The sequence below is a fragment of the Plasmodium berghei genome (genome assembly GCF_900002375.2).
Source record: "Plasmodium berghei ANKA genome assembly, chromosome: 13".
In the NCBI taxonomy this organism is placed as follows: domain Eukaryota; phylum Apicomplexa; class Aconoidasida; order Haemosporida; family Plasmodiidae; genus Plasmodium; species Plasmodium berghei.
Genome location: NC_036171.2, coordinates 1,960,700 through 1,982,609, shown reverse-complemented (window position 1 = coordinate 1,982,609; position 21,910 = coordinate 1,960,700). Strand labels below are relative to the sequence as shown.

At 21.5% G+C, this 21,910-nt stretch overlaps 7 protein-coding genes across 7 annotated transcripts; 2 read left to right on the top strand and 5 right to left on the bottom strand.

The window, feature by feature from the left end:
* Nucleotides 1-478: 478 nt before the first annotated feature.
* PBANKA_1352000 (elongation factor 1-gamma, putative) lies at nt 479-1,941 on the bottom strand (the record flags this gene model as incomplete). Its single annotated transcript, XM_034567151.1, has 2 exons — nt 479-1,681; nt 1,933-1,941. 2 exons carry the CDS (start codon nt 1,939-1,941, stop codon nt 479-481), a joined length of 1,212 nt encoding a protein of 403 aa, XP_034423677.1.
* A 2,890-nt stretch (nt 1,942-4,831) lies between these two features.
* PBANKA_1351900 (60S ribosomal protein L6, putative) lies at nt 4,832-5,527 on the top strand (the record flags this gene model as incomplete). The annotated part of the gene is made up of 1 exon (XM_034567150.1): nt 4,832-5,527. One exon carries the CDS (start codon nt 4,832-4,834, stop codon nt 5,525-5,527), a length of 696 nt encoding a protein of 231 aa, XP_034423676.1.
* Nucleotides 5,528-6,142: 615 nt separating this feature from the next.
* Nucleotides 6,143-7,735, bottom strand: PBANKA_1351800 (26S proteasome regulatory subunit RPN3, putative; the record flags this gene model as incomplete). Its single annotated transcript, XM_034567149.1, has 2 exons — nt 6,143-6,490; nt 6,581-7,735. The coding sequence occupies 2 exons, from the start codon at nt 7,733-7,735 to the stop codon at nt 6,143-6,145; spliced, it is 1,503 nt and encodes a 500-aa protein (XP_034423675.1).
* A 1,541-nt stretch (nt 7,736-9,276) lies between these two features.
* On the bottom strand, nt 9,277-13,009 carry PBANKA_1351700 (LMBR1 domain-containing protein, putative; the record flags this gene model as incomplete). The annotated part of the gene is made up of 20 exons (XM_034567148.1): nt 9,277-9,345; nt 9,485-9,552; nt 9,633-9,683; nt 9,776-9,869; nt 9,960-10,007; nt 10,086-10,151; nt 10,255-10,395; nt 10,498-10,596; nt 10,692-10,767; nt 10,860-10,952; nt 11,092-11,165; nt 11,323-11,439; nt 11,568-11,641; nt 11,750-11,801; nt 11,906-11,980; nt 12,113-12,183; nt 12,322-12,393; nt 12,498-12,555; nt 12,664-12,816; nt 12,968-13,009. 20 exons carry the CDS (start codon nt 13,007-13,009, stop codon nt 9,277-9,279), a joined length of 1,593 nt encoding a protein of 530 aa, XP_034423674.1.
* Nucleotides 13,010-13,644: 635 nt separating this feature from the next.
* On the bottom strand, nt 13,645-14,457 carry PBANKA_1351600 (conserved Plasmodium protein, unknown function; the record flags this gene model as incomplete). The annotated part of the gene is made up of 1 exon (XM_034567147.1): nt 13,645-14,457. One exon carries the CDS (start codon nt 14,455-14,457, stop codon nt 13,645-13,647), a length of 813 nt encoding a protein of 270 aa, XP_034423673.1.
* Nucleotides 14,458-17,387: 2,930 nt separating this feature from the next.
* On the top strand, nt 17,388-19,076 carry PBANKA_1351500 (calcium-dependent protein kinase 5; the record flags this gene model as incomplete). Its single annotated transcript, XM_034567146.1, has 1 exon — nt 17,388-19,076. One exon carries the CDS (start codon nt 17,388-17,390, stop codon nt 19,074-19,076), a length of 1,689 nt encoding a protein of 562 aa, XP_034423672.1.
* A 228-nt stretch (nt 19,077-19,304) lies between these two features.
* On the bottom strand, nt 19,305-21,503 carry PBANKA_1351400 (conserved Plasmodium protein, unknown function; the record flags this gene model as incomplete). The annotated part of the gene is made up of 4 exons (XM_034567145.1): nt 19,305-20,359; nt 20,445-20,586; nt 20,703-21,011; nt 21,159-21,503. The coding sequence occupies 4 exons, from the start codon at nt 21,501-21,503 to the stop codon at nt 19,305-19,307; spliced, it is 1,851 nt and encodes a 616-aa protein (XP_034423671.1).
* Nucleotides 21,504-21,910: the final 407 nt, after the last annotated feature.

Genomic DNA, 21,910 nt, shown 5'->3' with positions numbered 1-21,910 from the left:
TTTTTCCATTTTTTAAAGATCGGCATCTATACATTCCACAAATATCCCCCATTTTACGCAATACAATTTAGAAACGCTCAGAAAACACTTTTGATGTGCAGACCCTCCGCCTCTGGAGTTGCTGCTTCCGCTTTTATTTTTATTTTCGCTTATTTTCACTTTTATTTTTATTTATGTTTTAACTATATTAGTTAGTTCCCATAAAATATAGTACATAAGAATAGCCAATAAAAATGAAACAAAATAAAAAAATATTTATATATGAAAAGTGAGATTAAAATAAAAAAGAACTATGTAATGATAAATAACCACACACATATATAAACATTGTAAACTCAGCAATGTGATAATTTTGTTTTGTCGGCTTTTTAAAAAAAGTTGATAAATATAAAATAAATCCTGAATGATGTTATTTTGTTTTAATTGCTTTTTGGGCATTTTTAATAAAGTATATTGAGTTAGGAGGTTGAAACGTCGTTCATTTCCAAACCTTTCTATCACAAACAGGTCTATTAGAAATAATTTCTTTTGAACACCAATAATCTTCAACAAGTTTTTTATCATTACTGTTATTAATATCTAATTTTTTAAAAATGTGATATTCAAAAGATGGATGGTCTTTCATTTCAAAAGGAATTTCAGTACCTCTAAATAGCCAAACACCTTCAATATCATAATTTTTATTTTCCCCTAAAACAGATATAACTGCAAATGAGTATTTTGAGAAATTGTTTTCTAACCTTTGTAAAAACCCACTAGCCATATTACAAGCAACAAAAGATATTTGGCATTCATCTTCTAATTTATCATATTTCATATAATATAATGAAAATCCATTACTATCATAAGTTTCCCAAAATGTGGGCATTGCATTTTTTAATAAATCCTTTTCATTACTAAATTTATATTTCCAGTTATCTAAAGAAAATTTTGATGGAGGTAATAAATCTAAAGGGTTTGTCTTTTTTGTTTTTTTTTCATTAAGTCCATCATCACTAAATAGATTAATATCATCATCTGCATCTTCTTTTGGTTTTTTTTTTTCCTTATTATTTGGCTGTTTGGGTTGAGTAGGTGTTTTTTTATTATTTACAGCTGATCCTGAACCCATAACATATTTAAATTGTTTCTGATTTATTATAGTTGTATATAATCTGTATAAGTTTCCATATTGTTTTAAAAAGGCTTCAGTCATTTTTCCCGATTTTATACAAAAATTTATAATTACAGACATAAAAATATCAACAATAGTTATGTTGTTACCTACCATATACTGATTTAATAGTAAGTGTTTATTTAAACAACTAAATGTATCTTGAATATGTTTTAACGATTTTTCATTCAACTTATTACTAATATAACAGCATACTGGAATTTCTAATTCAAATGTACAAAAATCTACCCACATATTTACTTGCCCTTCTTCAAAAATTCCATTTCCCAATAAATTATGTTCACTTCTTATACTGCATAAATATTTTCCTATAGCATTGCTTTCAAATAAGCTTCCTTGGGGTGTTATTAAAACTGGAAGTCTTTTCATTGGCGATTCTTTTATAAATTCATCTTTATTATCATCAATACCGATTTCAAATGTTGGGATATTTAGTTTTATATTACAAAAAGAAGCAACTGTTTGCACCTTCAAACATCTGATATCATTTTTTGGGCCAAGAAGTTTCTATGAAAATTAAGAAAAAAAAATAAAGAAAAATTATTTTATGAACATATAATATAATTATGCATATATCATGAACTAAATGTTGTATGCTCATTTTTTAAATTGTATAATAATATATATTTTTTAATTTGATGTTTTTTTTTTATACTATGCATTGCTGATATTATGTGAAATTTTATTTTTATTTACTCAAATTATAAACATATTTAGAACATACAATATATATGTTTTTTTTTTTTTTTTTTTCTTACTAAATCCATTTTCCCTAGTTTAAATAAAAAGTAAATCTACAATTATGATGGAAAATATTTGGTATAATATATATTTAGTTTTTTTAAGGAAAAATATCCTAAATTAATTGACTAATAAAATAGTTCGTTTTGTAGTTCAACTATTGTTATTTTATTAACACGAAAAATACTATATGTGTTTATACTTTTGTGCGATATATTTAATTAAAAATAAAATTTAGCGACAAATAATTGGAATGTGTTTTATTTTTTAAATATTTCAAACTTCTTTTTGCAATCATGAAAAATTATATATATGCATATTTTTTTTTAAGTTGCATGTGATATATATAGCGCTTATAATTATTAAGCCTATAGGAGTTACTATTTCGTATGTTTTTTAGCTATTATTTTGTTCGTGATTTTGCTAACGTTTTTTGCTCACGTTATTTTTATGCGCAATTTAAGCAAGTTTCCTCTTCACTATTAGTTATTCCGTTTTCATTTTTTGACATATCTACATAAAGTGCTAAAAAATGAAACGATGCAATCGTATTTACAAACAATTTTTCATAAGAAAGTAAACACCCTAAATTCAAATTATTTTATTCAATTGCTTATTAATTTTAACACATAAAACAAATTTTAAAATTCATGATAAAATAATCATTTACATACTAAATTAGTAGATAAGAAGTATAATGCTTCAAATTTTTCTACTTGTTTGTGCATATGCAAATTTATTTAATATGCTTCTAAGGAACAAATATTTTGTTATTCCACTTGTGTGAAAATAAAGAGTATATTTTTTTCTTAGCATGTTAATAAAATTTATTTATATTTTTCTGCCTTGTTAATAATTTTTCAATAATTATCAAATATATATGAACAGAATGAAAAAAGATAGGGGTAAATTTTGTATTCCTTTAAAATTATATAAAGTGTAGATAATACATTTATACTTGTTTATATGAAATAACATCATTTTTTGCTTAGCATATAAACAAAAAACAAGTATAGAAGAAATCGTATAGACATATATATAATATGCAACCGTTTATCAATTTTATTAATTTTCAATTTTGTAAAATTGGTGAAAATGTACAATGTATCATATATATAATACTTAAATGAGGCAAATTTGTTTTTATTTCCTTTTGTTTTGTTAATAAAAAATAATATTTATACACCCCATTTTTTAATTCCATGACATATAAAAATAACAGGTACTTAAAGTGGCGATGAATGTAAAGAATATTTATTTTTAGTCATTTGCATACAAAAAGTATTTATACACAATTAAAGATAAATTTAAGCTCGTGTTTATTTTTTTATTATATTTATACATAATTTTATTCCAAATAAAATAAGAAGAGCAAAAAATGTGCTAATACTTATATAGTAAGAAAATAAGTAATCATAGGAAAGGGATGATGGAATACAATAAATAAATAAAACTAAATAAAAATTATTAAATTGAAAATATATGAACATATGTTATAATAAATTTTTCCATATATGTTTATAAATTATTTTTTTTAGTTCCATATGTTCCTTTTCGAATATATATAAAATACAAGTATTTTACATATAAACATATTATATTGGCTTTTAATAGACATATTAAGCTACCCAAGTGAATAATTAAAAAAAAAAATTATAAATTAAACTTTGGTATTTTCTTTCTATATATTGTAACGATATATTACAACGTTTTAATAAAAAAGCCCAACTATTATTTTAACACAGTTTTCTATAAATATTAAGAATGTTCTATATATGTTTTATATGCCTCTTTTAGGGATATAAGTGCTTATTAAAAATAGATTTATAAAAATATATTTATAAAAATAGATTTATAAAAATAGATTTATAAAAATATATTTATAAAAATATATTTATAAAAATAGATTTATAAAAATTGGTTTATAAAAATTGATTTATAAAAATTGATTTATAAAAATTGATTTATAAAAATTGGTTTATAAAAATAGATTTATAAAAATTGATTTATAAAAATTGATTTATAAAAATTGATTTGTAAAAATTATGAGTTTTAATATTAGTATATCATTTTCCCATACTAGTTTATTTTTCCAATTCATTTTTTTTTTATATTTTAAAAAGTAGATATATATAAAATGGAAAAATTTAAGGAACATAAAGTGTTTAAAAAATAAATATGTATAGGATATATTTATTATATGCATATATATATGCACATATATATCCACAACTACAAACAACTCTAATATATATAAGGGGGGTGGATACAACAATTTTATGCATATATTTTAAATTATGGATAAAATAATTTTCATTAAAATGTTCGAAAGCAGGCTATATATAATACGCCATTTTTTATTTATAAATTTATTGTTTTATTGGAAAAATGAATTATTATAGTGCTTTTAAAAATGTATAATATATACGTGTATATATTATATTATATACATATATATATATATGTATCATGTATTTATTATAATCCCCTTTTTGGTATGGAAATATATATATTACATAAAATACATTTCTACAATATATTTATATAATATGCTTATTTTATTATGTAGGTTACTTATTTATTTGTATGTACATTTATTATATAAATATATTGAAAAGGTTCCACAATAATATGTTTTTATGATTTGTTTGTTTATTCCCTATTATGCATATAATATTAATAAATATTATTATAATAAATCGTTTTCTTATTCTTAGGTAAATATATATTTATTTCCATATATTCGATTTTTTAATAATAATTTTTTTTATAATTTTTTTACAATTGGTATTTGCTATGTTTTACAGCGTTTAACATAAAAAATTATAGTTAAAAGTAAATAATATATATATTACAAATAATTTTGAATAAAGAGTATTTCTTTCTTTTTTTTTATTCAAATAAATATTAATTAAAATGGCTAAAAATACAAAAAGTGGAGCATCCGCTGATGATAAAAAAAAAACTTTAAAACATTATGTAATAAAAGGGCAAAAAAAAACACTTACCCCAGTACGAGCAAAAAAAACAATTGCTAAAAAATATTATGGAAAAAAATTAGCTTCAAAAAAAAAATATATTGTACAAAGAAAAATGAGAAAATCTATCCAAGTTGGAAAAGTAGCTATTATATTAACAGGCAAGCATATGGGTAAAAGATGCATAATAACTAAAGTTTTAAAATCGGGATTATTAGCAGTTATAGGCCCATATGAAGTTAATGGTGTACCTTTAAAAAGAGTAGATCCAAGATATTTGATAGTAACATCAACTAATGTTTTTGATTTTAATAATTTATCACAAATCAAAGATAAGTTTATTCAAGCTGCTGAACGTATCAATGATGAAATTTTTATAAAATCTATAGATATTAAAAAAAGGCAAAAAAAATTATTAAAAAATAAAAATGAATCTCTTTTTATGAATGATGTTATACAACAAATTAAAGAAATACGAGATTCTGATCCAAAAATGAAAAGAATAAAATTATTACAAAAACAATTAGGAGATTTATTAAAACCAGAAATCTCAAAAGATAAAATGTTCAGATCATATATAAAATCAAAATTCACTTTGCGAAATAATATGTCTTTTCACAACATAAAATTTTAAACAAATATTTTTGTGCGTGTTTTTTTTTTTTTTTTTTTTTTTTCACAATTCTTTAGCGCACTATAAATATATTTTCAACGTCTTGTTATGAACTTATGTAAACTGATTTGATCAACAAATTATATTATTATTTTATGTGCATGTGTATTTTCATATATGTTACTTTTTATTCATAATGTTGCACACCTTTTTTCTTTATATTCGAATATTTTATGACAAAACAAAAACACTATATCAATATATATGCATGTATAATATTTTTAATTTCTAAAACGACACAAATAATAAAGATATAATATGTTATGATATTGAAAGGGGTGAACACTTTTTAATAGGCTTGGGAATTTGTATTTGCCTTTCATAAGGTGCTAATTCGTGGTTATATATTAAAATTGTTATTTTTACTTTTTTTTTTTTTTTTTAAATTATTTATGGTTAAGAATAACTCATTCTGTTTATTATCATTTGCAATATAGCGGATAGTTAAAGCATTAATAAGATGGATAAAAAAAAAATGTGCAATAATAAATGAAGTTAGAAAATCGAACATTTGTGACATATTATATAATATTAGTTAAATAATGAAATATCTTTTTCAATTATTACATTTTTTATTTATAACAAATCAGTATCATCACCAAGTTCACCTTCTTCTGCTTGAGCAAATTCTTCTTGTTGTCGAATTTTCCTTTCCTTTGCTTCTACATTTTCTGTTTTTTCATTTTCATCAGGATATTGCATGGCCTTTACTGCATCTGAATAAAGTTGTAAACAAAATGCAATTCTTTTATGAAATGCTTTCATAGGATCCCCTGTGATGTAAATATCGATGTTTGGTTTTGACTCAACATATAGATTGTCATAATCAATTGTTGCTCCTATCACTCCATCATGAATTGCCTTTGCAGTTATTCCTACAATATCCATAGGGGACTCTACTCCGATTTTTTTCCCAATGTCAGTCTGGGAAGTGAGAAAAATGAGAAAAAAAAAAGAAAAAAATATGAAAAAAAAAAGAAAAAAAAAATAAGAAAAAATAAGAAAAAAACTTACGATAGATATACGGGAATAGGAAAGGTTTATTATTCTAAGGGCCGTTTTAATAACGTTGTGATGTATCCGCTTGATTAACAAATAAACACCATCTTTAACAAATAATTTTTTATAATTATTCATAACATTTGCAAATTTATTTATATCTCCATTTCTAACAGCGGTAACAACATGTTTATAAGGAATTAATTTATTTCTCATAATTTTATTAGTAAATAATGATCGATCTGGTATATCCCCCATAAGCAACTCAACAATTATTTCGAGTTTTGTAACTTCAAGTTTAAACCCTTTTGCAACATTAATGTTTTGTGGAGCTTTTCTTAAAGCTTGCGTAATTTTACTATGTGATTCACTATAGTCTAATTGTATAGCTAATATTTTTCCAATATAATATAAATATCTGGCATGTTGAACATTTGATAACATGTTTTCAGGAAATATAGTTTTACTAACAAATTTAACAGCCATATCATATAAATTATTTTTTATATAATCTCTTAATATTAAATTTAAGACAACTGTTTGAGTCATAATATCCCGATGTAAGCATGCATTTCTATATATAAATAACAAATCTTGTCTAACTTGTGATATATTTCCTCTTAATTCATGTACCCAAGAATAATAGAAATATACTTTTGCATTTATAAAATCTAAAGACCTTCGATTTAATTTATTTACTCTTTTTACTATTAAATTAGATAATTCAATACATTCGTCATATAATTTTTTGTCTATTAAATGGACCATAAATAAAATATAAAAAAATACTTCTATTTCTGGTAAAGAATTTGCATAAGTTTTATCATTCAGGGTTGTAATTTCTGTTATATTTTGTTTATTATTTTCATTATACATATTTATATATTTATTTAATATTGTATATATTGGATATGTATCTTTAAATATTTTATTTATCAAACTTACTAAAATTGGCATTAAATTTTCACTGTCATTTTTTATATTTAAGCGCATATTTTTTATATATTTTAACATCCGTAATATAAATCTGTTGTCTCTATACAATATTGCATTGTTGATATAATTTATACTTGCTAATAAGTTACTAACAAATGTGTTTATTTTTTCATCATATTCCTTTATATTTTCATTCTGTTCTGTACACTCGTTTTTTTTTGTTTTTTCTTTCATCTTTATTTTGTAATTTAAAAAAAAAATTATATTCTAAAAGATCCTATCGAGAATGTTCAACTATGCAATATTTCGTATTTTTATTTTCCTATTTTCTTGTTCTATTATTGTTATGCTCAATCTAAGAATGTGGAAATGTGTATGGATGTTATACGCTTTTTATTTTGTTTACTAAAAGGTTATTTTTTTTTAGGAAAATTCAAAAGCATTCGTCAAATATGTTTCACTCTTATTACGGTGGATAAAATATATAGTAATCTGGCAAAGAAATCCTGAATTGGAAAACAAAAATAGAATAAATAACTGTTCACGGTTTGTGGTTTATATAATTATATTTCCCCAAAAAAAAAAAAAACGTTTAAATATTTTAAAGTTAACTTCTTTTATATTTACCTATTTTACATTTGGAAAATAGTACTATTATCTTTACAAAAAAAAGCTTTAAAAGTGTATAATAAAAATATTCCCTATTTTTTTTTTTTTTTAAACTTTTTTTTATTCATTTGATAATAGCAAGTTAATTAATGTAATATATAAGCATCAAATGCGCAGCAAACATGTAAAATAAAATACAATTAAAATAAATAAAAAAAAAACATATATATTTACTATAATTTTTTTATTGTTATATACTTATGTGTATGTATTGATTGTGATAAGAATTCAAACAAAACGGAAAGGAAGAATATGTACAAATATTTTTTGCATAAATCGTTATAAAAAAATACATAAATTAAATTAACAAATAAATAAAAGAAAGAATGTGCTTATAATACTAACGTGGCAAAAAAAAAACGTTTTTTTTTATTTTAACAAATTTGAGAATTATATTGAAAATACTATTTATTGTTTATATAAAACTATCAAACATTTTAAGAGATATATTTGTATATCTATATTACCACATTCTATTTATTTAGAGAAAAAATAAAATGTAATTTTATATTTAAAATATATATAATATGTATTAAACAACATATTTCCGATAATAAACTTTTGACATTATACACAATTGAACATTCAAATAAAGGCTTTATTTCCTTCTTTTTTCATTGATCTTTCTATTTATTACACATTATATCTTTAAATCGTTAAATAAAAATGAACAAACATGACTCTACTCGAATTATGAACTATTCACATTTCATTATGTTGATATATAACACACATACATTACACATATGCATATTTTGTTTGTACTAATTAGGGAAGAAAAATAAAAATGTTGAAAAATGTTAAAATAAAAAATACATAATTGAAAACATTGGAACAAAAAAATAAAATAAACGATAAATAAGGAATATAGAAAAGTATACACTATTTTCACAATTTAAAAAAAAGTAAAAAAAATAAATCCATCATATAGTAGATTATATAGGTGTGTGTATGCATTTTCCTTAAATAAAATAATATGTGTAAAAACATTATATAATAATAAGTTCTTGTTCTAGTTATTTAAAATATCGATATTCTATATTTCTCATTTTATATACCCCCCAAAAAAAAAAAAAAATCATATTTATGTAAATATTTGATAATAACTATGTTAGCTTCTCCAAAGGTAACAAGTTCATTTTTTCATCCAAACTTTCAGAACTCAAATCGGGATCCTTTAATCAGGGAACGATAAAAAATATAAAATAAAAAATTAAAGTAAACCATAACTTTTAACAAGCTTGTCTTGAAAATAAAAATACTTATTGAGCAAACCAAAATATATGTAATTTTGTTTTTTTTTAATGTTCTTACATTTAACCGATCTAAGTAACTTGACTTTTTAAAACAAATTGTGTAAAACAGGGAAAGGGTGTACATAACTGCAAAGTGAAAAAGTGAAAAAATGAAAAAATGAAAATGTGAAAAAATGAAAAAGTGAAATGAACCAGCCCACGCTTACGTATAAAAAAGCAGTTTGAAAAAAAGTAACTGTTTGCAAAGTATGGGATTCCTAAAAAGGAAAAAAAAAAAAAAAAAATATATATATATGCATCGAAATGATGGGAATGTAAAAATTTAAGCATTTTAAAATTTTTTGTAAACCGAAAAAAATTTTGTTAAAAAATAGGGACAACACTGACATCTTACAAATATGCTTATCTGTCTTTAAAGAACATTTTATATATCCTATTTCATCCTGTAAAAATAAATTAGTTTTTTTGTTAATAATTTTAAATAAAATTTAAAAAAAGAATAAAACATTCATTTATTTTGTAAAGTTACTAACATTTATCTTTATCTTTTGTATTCCATATGTTACATAGTTTGGTGCAATCTTTTAAAAAAAAAAATATATATATATAAGTTGATAAAATTAGATTGTGATTACTCTCTTTTTTTCACTTTTAATTACCGTTAAAAAACTCATTATTAATACTAAAATAATGTGAATTATTACAAAAGAAAAAACTAACATTGTCTGATATAAACAATTATAAAATAAAATATGTGTAATTATGATAATATAATGGTTTCACAAAGAAATTGTTATTTTGTTTTTTCAATTTAATTATATTTTCTACTTCTGGAGATGTTTTTTTAGGCTTCAATTTGTACAATGGAATAAAAAAAACACGAATTCCAACATTTACAATTCCATATACTGAGCAACAAAAAATGTACAAAGCCAAACTAACTACAACTAAAATGTCTAAGGGGAAATACTAAAAAAATTAACATATATATATCCATATTTCACATTGTTCTAGACAAAGTAAATACATGCACAAATATATGTTTGTATATTATTTTTTCAAATAGGAAACCTTTGAAAAAAATATCAAAGATGCGTCAACCATATTATATAGTGTATTTATTTGGTCCAAAACAAATCCGCATTTATAGGCGCAAATAGAATTAAAATACTGGAAATAAAAATTAAGGCGAAAATGAAAGTGAAAGCAAAAGCAAAAGCAAAAGTAAAAGTAAAAGCAAAAGCAACACGCCGCTTTCTCGTTACTTTATCCGTTATGGAAGCCAAAAGAGATACATATATAATTGATGAAAATGCTAAAAATATTAATCCCGTTAAAATTCTTTAAAAAATAAAAAAATATTGCAGTATATATATACATGTACGTGTGCAAACAAATGAGCAAGTATATAGAAAATATAAAAAGAGTTTTACCGAAATGTTAATGCAATTCCTATTATATATGATAGCCAAGATTCTGATATTTTTTCGATTTCTTGAAGCTTATAATTATATTTACTCAGCAATCTATAGAAATATATATGTGTAGTTGAATAATTAAAGTTGTAATTTATTAAAATTAAACTTTATACAATTTAAAGATCGAAAATAAAGATATTTAGCAAATCATAAAATATCCCAATTTTAATATATCGATTATCCTCACCTTTTCATATTGTTAATTTTTAGAATTTCATCCTTATCATTATCCTTTATTTCATTTAGTGTGTTATATTTTTTCTGAAAAAAAAATAAAAAAAAGACATAACTACACAATATACATCTTAATTGATACATACTACAAATATAATTTTTAGTATAATTTTTACAATTTTTAGTATAATTTTTAGATTTATTCAAATTTTATATAAAAAATATATAGCATTCATTTAGTTACTTTTATCATCGCTTCTTTCTCTTTTAAGTTTTCAAAACGATTTTCAATTTCCTTTTTTTCGTATTCTATATTTTTTTGTTTCAATAGTTCAATGGGTAAGCAAGCCAATCCATAGCTCTTTAAAAGAAAAAAAAAATAACATATTAATATCTAGAATCAATTGTAAAAATAAAATTTATTATAATTATGAACATATATATATATACATTCTATACTAATTTTTTTATTATTAATTTTATCATTACTGTGTATGAAATCCAAAAAGATACACCAATAAAGACAACACATCCCATCAAGAATAAAATGGCAGATTCTCCAGCTTATGATATATAACAAAACAGTTTTATATTTATTCTTTTTCATTCTAAATATAACTTAACATTTATTCATAATTATTATATTTATATATTTAGTTTTTTTTTTTTACTATGTTTCACATCAAATAAATCGGAAATATAATCTAATTCTTTTCCTTTTTCCTATTTAAAAAAAATTATAAAATTATGACCAAACAATTCTATAAAATATATAGTGAAGGAAATAGCCATATTTTTTTTTACAATAAAATTTGATTTTTATGTACCATTGAAATTTTATGCCCAGGTCGATAAATTAGACCAATTATTGAAACTGCAACTAAAAAAAATATAAAATATATCTACAAAATATTATGACTGTTAATGCTTAAATATTTGCACACACATATACACTTGCGAATTTATATGTGTGCCATGAATTTAAATGTTACTATTTTATTTTTATAATTTTTATTATTAGATGTTGTTAGTACTGTTTTCTTCAAGGATTCAACAACATTTTCGCAAACTTCTAAATTATCATCAAATTCGTTTTTATATGATTCTAGAATTACAAAAAAGGGGAATAAGCAAATGTAGAATAACATAATTTATTAAATATATAGATTCGGACAAATATTGATTTACTCACTAAAATTCATATACTATTTTAAAATGTACAAAAAAAAAAATTTTGTATTACTTTTATTTTTAAGATAAAAATAAGAAAACGGGACTAAAATATATGCTTCGAATATTAGAGTCCAAAACATGGCTGTATGAAAAATGCTTAAATATATTTTTTTTTCTTTACAAATAATTTATGCAAATATAACCAACGTAAAATATTTTTATTATTTTCTTATTGTTCAAACTAACAGTTATAAAACCGGGATATAGATTTCTGGGTTATCTCTAAATTTGATATCTCTAAATTCTACAACAAAATAAAATAAGAAAAAATGATAAATCAAAATTTTATGGGCTTTTAAAACATTCCACAAATTTAACACTAATTCATTTTTTCATCTTTTAATAAATATACCCCATTTGATACTAGATATATATCTATTGGTATGAACAAAACTAAAATAAAGGTCGTACTTAGGGATAAAATAAAAACAACTAATGTTATCAACGTCGATTCATTTTGTTTCACAAAATAATTGTAAAATATTCCACACAAGATAAATATTATCTGTACAAAAAAAATGTGTGTGTATATATAATGTGAGAAATTATCCACGCAACCATGGATTATATAAAATTACATTTTGTGTGAATAAGCAATTATGTATGTGCATATATATGTTATTTTCCTTTTATTTTTAGAATTGAAATTAACTAACCAAAACAAAAATAGCAAAAATAGTACAAGTAATGATATCCATTACATATTTATGATATTTCTCTTATTATTTTTTCTCCCTTTTTTTCAACACTAATTTCATATAATGTGTATAAACACTATCACTTTTAATCCCCAAACTTTTATATATTATATTAAAAAATGTATTAAAAAATTGTCAGAAATACTTTAAAAAAATAGCTATACGTCCATAAATTATTAACATGGAATATAAAAAAGGGAAAACACGCAATTATATGTCCAAATATTATTAACGTGGCATGTAAAAAAAATAAAATAAAATAATAATAATAATGTAATAATAATGTAATAATAACTAAATATGTATGTAAATAAGTAAATAAAATAATAATCATAATAATAACAATAAAAGGAACAATATTTCATTTTAATTCATTCACTATATTTTTGATGTATATTTTGCTTAATTATAAAAAACACACCACAGAACGGTGTAATAGGCGAATGCATAAAAATGAAAAATATATTAATTACGTAAATTATATAAAAACAAAAAAATATGAAAATAAAATGTAATTTATTATAGCTCTAATAAAATATTCCTATACATAGTTGGATATAGTTTTCAAAAATGTAAAATAACAAAAAAAAAAAATAAAATAAAAACTGGCATAGAAAGGCTAATAATTTTGCTATTTAATAGTCTATTTCAAATGAAATAATTTTTGTGGAAAAGCCTTCATAAATAGCAAAATCATCTCTTGTTATATAATTGTCTCCTTTTACACTTTTTTCATAATCTTTGTATGATATATCACAATTTTTTAAAAGTTTTTTATTTTTTATATTTTCTGGCTCTTTAAAATATAAATTTGTACCAATACTGGATGTATGAACTCCTTTAAATTTGTATTTATTATTTATGATACATTCAGGATATTCATTAAATAAATTTTTTAACGATATACTATTTATTTCAAAAGGTATATTATCAAGATCATCATTATTGTTTACACATTTTCTTTTTGTGTTATTATTTACATTTTTAATATTTTCATCATCATGTTCTTTATTATTATTTAGTTCTTCGTGACTATCCTCTAATATTTCAATAATCGTAGATTTTTTATTATTGTCAATTTTCTCATGAATATCATTTGAACCTATTTCACTGTTAAAGTCATTTTTTACCTCGTCCACTAATTCATGCTCATTTGTTAAATCAATTTGTAATTTATTCAAATTGGTGAAATTGTTTGAACTATTTCTGACCGTGTTCATGTCTGATATATAATTTGAGTCATCTTTGCTCGTTATAATAAAGTCATCATTTGGTGTAGTATCATGATTTTTTCTTTCTATATAAATTTCATTTCCTTTTTGCTTGCGATAAGTATTTAAATTCTTTAATCTATTTTCATCAATATTTAATGAAGGTAAATTTAGCATAACTAATGTTTCTTCGACGGTACTGTCTGACTGGTCATCCGATAAATCGTTATCAGCCATTTTATAATTTTTTTTTATGAATTGTTAATAAAAAAAAAAAAAAAAATTGGTTTAACAAAGTTTATGTATATTCCATGGAAAAACTATTGCACATATTATAGATTGAATAAAAACTAAAAATTAAAGCAATTCAAAAGTTATTTTCTTATTTTCTCTTGATAGCAATGCAGAGTTTTGCTTAAATTTTTCTCTCTTATATTTATATTTCTAGGTTATGTTACATACAAATAATATTGAAGTTTTAACTGGTAAATGTATATGTACATGTAATATTATTTAATTATTTTTTGTTTTTTTTTAATTTTTTTTTGATGGTAAAGAAGAAAATTTTTCAAACCACACAGCACAGTATATGTATTTATATAAACACAAATTTTCACAGTATATATGCATATGCTATATAGCACCTTAATATACATTTTTTATACAATTGATATATTTCCTTATTTATTAATATTTTCAAAATTATTAAAAATATATCCATTTAATTATGGAAATATTAATATACTTATTATTCCATCGAATGATTTATCAATTGCAGCTAACTATATACAAACGTGCAATCATTATATTAAATAGTAGAATATAATTATATATTATCATTGATAATATTTTAGAAAACACCAAAATCATTTAATACCATAATTGTTTTCCCTTTAAACTTATATTAGTATTTTTTTTTTTCGCTACTTATATATTTTTCCTATATGTAGCATGTAAATATGTGCTATCATATAAGTCTGATTAACTATTTCTCACATTTACATAAATATTTTTAAGAAAAAATATTTTTAAAAAAGCTATATTATTACAACTAAATGCCACAAAAGATATAAATTGTTCTACATGTTTACAAACTCAACAATATGCAGTTTGAGCAGGTTATGTGTTGTTATTAACTTCATATTATTATGGCTTATACATCCCCAAAAAATATATAATGTATTTACATAAATACAGAATATCAGATTATTTTTATTTTTTTAAAGATATATAATTCTCCTTTGCTAAAATTATGCATATTTTAACGTTCAAATTTGAGTCTCATTTTTTTGGGACTTATGATAAAAATATATTAAATACTGTTTTTTTGTACAAATTAAAACAAAATAATAATATAAAACCTTTTAAAAAATATTTATAAATCTAGAGAATCACAAAATAAAAAAAATAAGATTATGGAAAATATATAATGCATGTACAAAACAGCTATAACAAACAACCATTTTTATATTTGCTATATTCTTTCAATGGCAAAAAAAATAAAAAAATGTTAAGTACTTTCTCTATTTCGAAAATTATTATTTTATTATTCTCAAAATGTATATAACATTTTTAATAGAAAATTAACATACTTTTATTTTTTTGTTTTTTGGCTAAACATTTTAATATTAAGGATATACACTATGTTCAATCCCTTTATGAATAACAAAATAAGCCCTTATTACATTACCTTTTCTATTTTTACTTATTTTTTTATATATTTTTGTAAAATGATTATACTATATTAATTCATAAGTAGCATGCTATACATTGAATATTCGTACTTGATCATATATACACTAAAAATAAAATCTATAGTATCATAATTTTATTAATTTACTATAAGATTTATAAATATATATTTTTTTCTATAATTATAAGATAAAGTATTTTTATTCTGTTTATTATTTTGTAAAAAAAAAATCCCAAAATTTAAATTAATACATGTACATATATTATATATAATGTTGTAAGCAACTTTTTTATTTTTTAAAATCCGATAAAATTACTAAAAAATTAGAACAATTCTAATACATGCCGCTCTTTTTTTTCTATTTATGCTTACTATTATTATATATAATGGATGGTTATAAGTAATAATGCCTTTATGAATATTTTGTAACTTTCTAATATTTAATTAAAAAATTTTAGATTAGTGTATTTTAATATTTCAATTAATTTAATATTATACGTTTTTTCAATATTTAACAAATAATCTTTAAAAAAAAAGTTATTATAAATTTAAAAAAATATTGTTTCTGTATATTTATCAATATATTTATAAAAATGATTATATTTATTCTTTTTTAATTGTTTTTGTTTTATTTCATTGTTCTACTTTATTTTTAAGTTAACAACAACGTACCTCAATAGTTCAATAATGTTGTGCATGAACTAGATATATATGTACATATAAAACAATGTTGCTAGTTTTTAGTATTTAAATTTGTAGGTTATTATATTCATATAATATATCTACAAACATTTATCTCATATATATATTTTTTTTTTCATTATTTGCAATGTACAAATATTTAGTTCAAATTTCATAATCATTCATTAATATAATACTTTTTGTGTCAATTTTTTTTTTTTAGTCGATTTTGCTACTATAGATATAACTATGCATATATAAATGCATAGACACAATATATACACATATGTATTATATAATTTTTTTAATATATTTTTAGAAAAGTATTTTCTTTATATGAATAACTGCTTACCCACTTCTTGGTATTTTTAGCAGTTGTTTATTTTGGATTTGTGTTTTAATTTTTTTTGTAAAAACTTTTTAGTAATTATAGAATATATTTTCCACCGTTGTAGTTATACATTGCTTGTTCATATTTTTTTTTAAATCTTTTTATAAATTGAAATAGTTATTTATAGAGACACATTACAACATATCCTTAAATAATAATACGGAGATATAAAGATTCCGAAATATGTCTTATATACATATATGAACTATTATTTAGAAGTATAATTATTTTATATTTCTTACTACCAATGATATATTACCCATTTAAAGTCTTTATATATCAAATTTAAAAAAAAAAAAAAAAAAAAAAAAACTTAAACACATCAATACATAAAACAGTCTACATATTCATACAAATACTGATATATCAATATACTTAAATAGTATCGAATAAATATTAAAAATGTGTGAACATAAAGCTAATAATAAAAATGATGGTGAATTTGTAAATCTGAAAGAAAAAAATGAAAATAATCATTGTGGAAACACAAAAAGTACAATAGCAGATTGTGATGATGATTATTCAATTATAACATTATGTACAAAATGTTTATCAACAAAAACAGAAGTAAATAAAAATAAAATAATATTAGATAGTAAAGCACTTAAGGATAGTCGAACAAAACGGCGATCAAGTGTAAATATAAATATAGACATTCTTAATAATAATTTAAATTTATCACCATATTTTGATAGATCACAAATAGTTCAAGAAACAATTCTTATGAATAATGATGATTTAGAAAAACTTTATGAATTAGATAAATATAAATTAGGTAAAGGATCATATGGAAATGTCGTAAAAGCTATAAATAAAAAAACAGGACAAGCAAAAGCTATCAAAATAATAGATAAAAAAAGAATAAATAATATTGAAAGATTAAAAAGAGAAATATTAATTATGAAACAAATGGATCATCCAAATATTATAAAATTATATGAAGTATATGAAGATAATGAAAAATTATATTTAGTTTTAGAATTATGTACAGGTGGCGAATTATTTGATAAAATAGTAAAACATGGTAGCTTTTCAGAATATGAAACATATAAAATTATGAAACAAATATTTTCAGCTTTGGCATATTGTCATAGTAAAAATATAATTCATAGAGATTTAAAGCCAGAAAATATATTATATGTTGATAGTTCTGATGATTCGCCAATACAAATAATAGATTGGGGTTTTGCAAGTAAATGTATGAACAATCATAATTTAAAATCTGTTGTCGGAACTCCTTATTATATTGCACCCGAAATTTTAAAAGGTAAATATGACAAAAAATGTGATATTTGGAGTAGTGGTGTAATAATGTATATTTTACTTTGTGGTTATCCACCTTTTAATGGAAAAAATAATGATGATATATTAAAAAAAGTAAAAAAAGGAGAATTTGTTTTTGATTCTAATTATTGGTCTAAAATAAGTTTAGATGCAAAGGAGTTAATATGTGAATGCTTAAATTATAATTATAAAGAAAGAATAGATGTACATAAAATTGTAAATCATAAATGGTTTATAAAATTTAAAAATTACAATCATATAACTATTAATAAACATTTAAGTAAAGAATTGATAGAAAAATTTAAGAAATTTCATAAATTATGTAAAATAAAAAAATTAGCTATTACATGCATTGCATATCAATTAAATAAAAAAAAATTTGGAAAAATGAAAAAAACATTTGAAGCTTTTGATCATAATGGCGATGGTGTTTTAACTATATCAGAAATTTTTCAATGTTTAAAAGTTGGTGATAATGAAATAGATAGAGATTTATATTATTTATTAAAACAATTAGATACAGATGGTAATGGTTTAATTGATTATACAGAATTTTTAGCAGCGTGTTTAGATCATTCTATTTTAGAACAAGATGCTGTTTGTAGAAATGCTTTTAAAATTTTTGATGCAAATGGAGATGGAATAATTACAAAAGATGAACTTTTAAATGTTCTTTCTTTTTCAAATGACCAAATGCCATTCAGTAAAGAAATAATTGAAAACGTAATAAAAGAAGTAGATGCAAATAACGATGGTTACATAGATTATGACGAATTTTATAAAATGATGTCTGGAAGACAATCTTAAATGGAATAGATCTCCATGTAGTATTCATAGGATTGTGTTTCCCTTTTTTGTCTTTTTTTCAATTTTGATTTTTTTTTCCGTTTTTCCGTTTTGTTTTTCTCTCTTTTTCGAAGTAAATTTTCAAACTTTTTCTTAACTGTTCATAATTTTTTGTATGCTAAAATAACCAACATATATGGCACCACATGGTTTCGAATTCAAAATTAAAAAAAAAAATTTCTTATATTATTAGACATTTTTCTGATCTAAGGCAATAATATTTTTTTCCAATCTATGATATGCATTTTTTGTAATTTCTGACCATTGCAAATCCGATATTGTAGATTTTGTTTCGAATTTTTTTTTTTGTTTTAAAATATTAAAATCTTTTTTTAAATCTGTCAATTTTATTTTAATGTAATTATATTTATTTTCAATTAATAACATATTTTCATAAGGATACATTTTAATAGGAGTAGAATAAACATCAACATCTGTAACGATTTTAAAACAATTTCTACCTTCTATTCCTTCATTATAATATATTTGCTCTCTCATAGGTATTATATTTGCGTTATTTTCATCTAAATATGAATAAAGAGGATATACATCATCATTTTGTTGAGTGCTTTTATTTTTTTCATTTTGATTAATTTTAGGATTTATAAGATGTATTGGACTGAGAGTTTCAATTTCACCAAAAATCCATCCTAATCGTCGCAAAGTAATATTGGCAAAATAAAAATAATCTGACGGAGCTTTTCTGTTAATATAATATAACAATCGTTCTTCTAATATTTTTGATCTATGTGTAATATAAGATACTTTAGCATTTGCTTCTGCTAATTTCGTTTCTTTAATAATGTATTCCAACTGTGTTAATAATTCATTTTGTTGTTCATCTGTATATTTATATGATTGTTCATAAAATTTTATTTTTGTTTGACACAAAATAACTAACTTATGTAAATAATCAAATATATCTCCGATTTCGATTATTTCTTTTATTGTTTTTATTTTCTCTTTATATTTATTTTCAAGTTCATAATATCTTTCAATTAATTTTTTTATTTCAATTTTTAAATTTTTATTATGAACTACTATTTCTTGATATCTCTGATTTATGTTGAAATTTTTTAATGTTACTTTTTCTGGATCGCTTTTAGCTTCTTCATAAGTAACAATTATATCTTTTATTTTATTTTCTAGATTAAATTTTTCATTATTCGCATCATTTCTTTCTTTTTCCATTTTTTCAAACTCCCGGGCTGCTGCTTTTATTTTGTCTTTTAAGGCCTCGTTTTCTGCAATCGAGAAGAAAGTCATAATCATATGTTTATGTGTTATTTTGCTTTTTTTATTTTTCTCACTTTTTTTCACTTTTATTACCTTCTATTTTGGACTCAATCTCAGTACATATGGCACTCATTTCTGTCATCTTTTTTTGCAGAAATTCATCTGCACTTTGAATATTCGCTTCTGCAGCTGTTTGCAATCTCTTGTTTTTAATTCGAACATTTTCGATATCTGCCTATATATTTTCAAAGGTAATATATTATTAAAAATATTAATCGATTTAATAAGGGATATCTAAATAATGATATTACATTATTGAGATAAAATGTAAATGTTTTTAATTAGGCTTACTTTTAACATATTTATCCGTTCATTAAGAGAATTTATTTGAATATCTTTATTTTTTATTTCTATTTGATTAATTTTTTTAATATTTTTTATATCATTTTTTATTTCTTCATTTTCTTCTTTTATTATATTTATATTTTTATTTAACAGAGTAAAATTTGAGTCTGTTAAAATTTGTGCCCACCTTTTTGAATAGCCAATTTTGTTTGCATAAAATATGTACATGTTCATGTTGTTTAGGGATGAAATAAATTTTATTTGTATAATATCTTCATTTTCGCCTATATTAAAATTGTCTATCTTCTCTATTATCTGATAAAAATAATAATAATAATAATATTTATATTTTCATAGACCCAAAATAATACAACATACATATATGGATATATTCTGATTAGACATTTCTATAATATATAGTTACATGCACAGTACATGTAAAAAATTGATAAATATAATTACCCCGTTTTTTATTGCGACATTATAATTTATAGTTTGTACTTGAATACCTTCTAAAAGGAAAACGAACTGAGGTTTATAATCTCCCTTAAATTTGTAGACAAAAAAAAAGTTTGCCTTAATGAAACAAAAGTATTTTTCCCATTTATAATTGTGTTTCAATTTATCATTATAATTAATATTAGTATAAATACTTTCATTTATTTTATTATCATTTTTGGAAAAAAAAAGGGGAGAATATTCTTTATTAATTTTTTTTTTACATATATACATATACAATTCCCCTGATATAGATTTTTGTATCGTTTGATTACTCCCTAAATGTATTAAGGAAGTTGTGTCAAACATTTTAAATTCACACAATTATTATTATTTCCTTATTTCTGACTTATTCATGTATTAAATTAAAAAAAATTATAAAATTAACACACATATTGTAGATAGGACATGCCCGATTAAGTTGTAGACAAAACGAAAAAGCGAAAAAATATAAAATAAAAAACATAAAATAAAAAACAAGCAATATAGTTGTAGTATTGAGAAAAGAAATATGCATGTAACTACACTATTTTTTTTATTTTTTTTAATTTACTAATGGCATATTTGAATAATATTAATGGTGTGTTAGATTTACACAAGAATGTTTTTTCTAAATTTATGCATATGTATGACAATTATGTTATTCAAACAAAGTATGTATTTTCTTTATTACTAAATGAGAAGTTGTATAAATATGTATAGCACCAGTAGGCAGA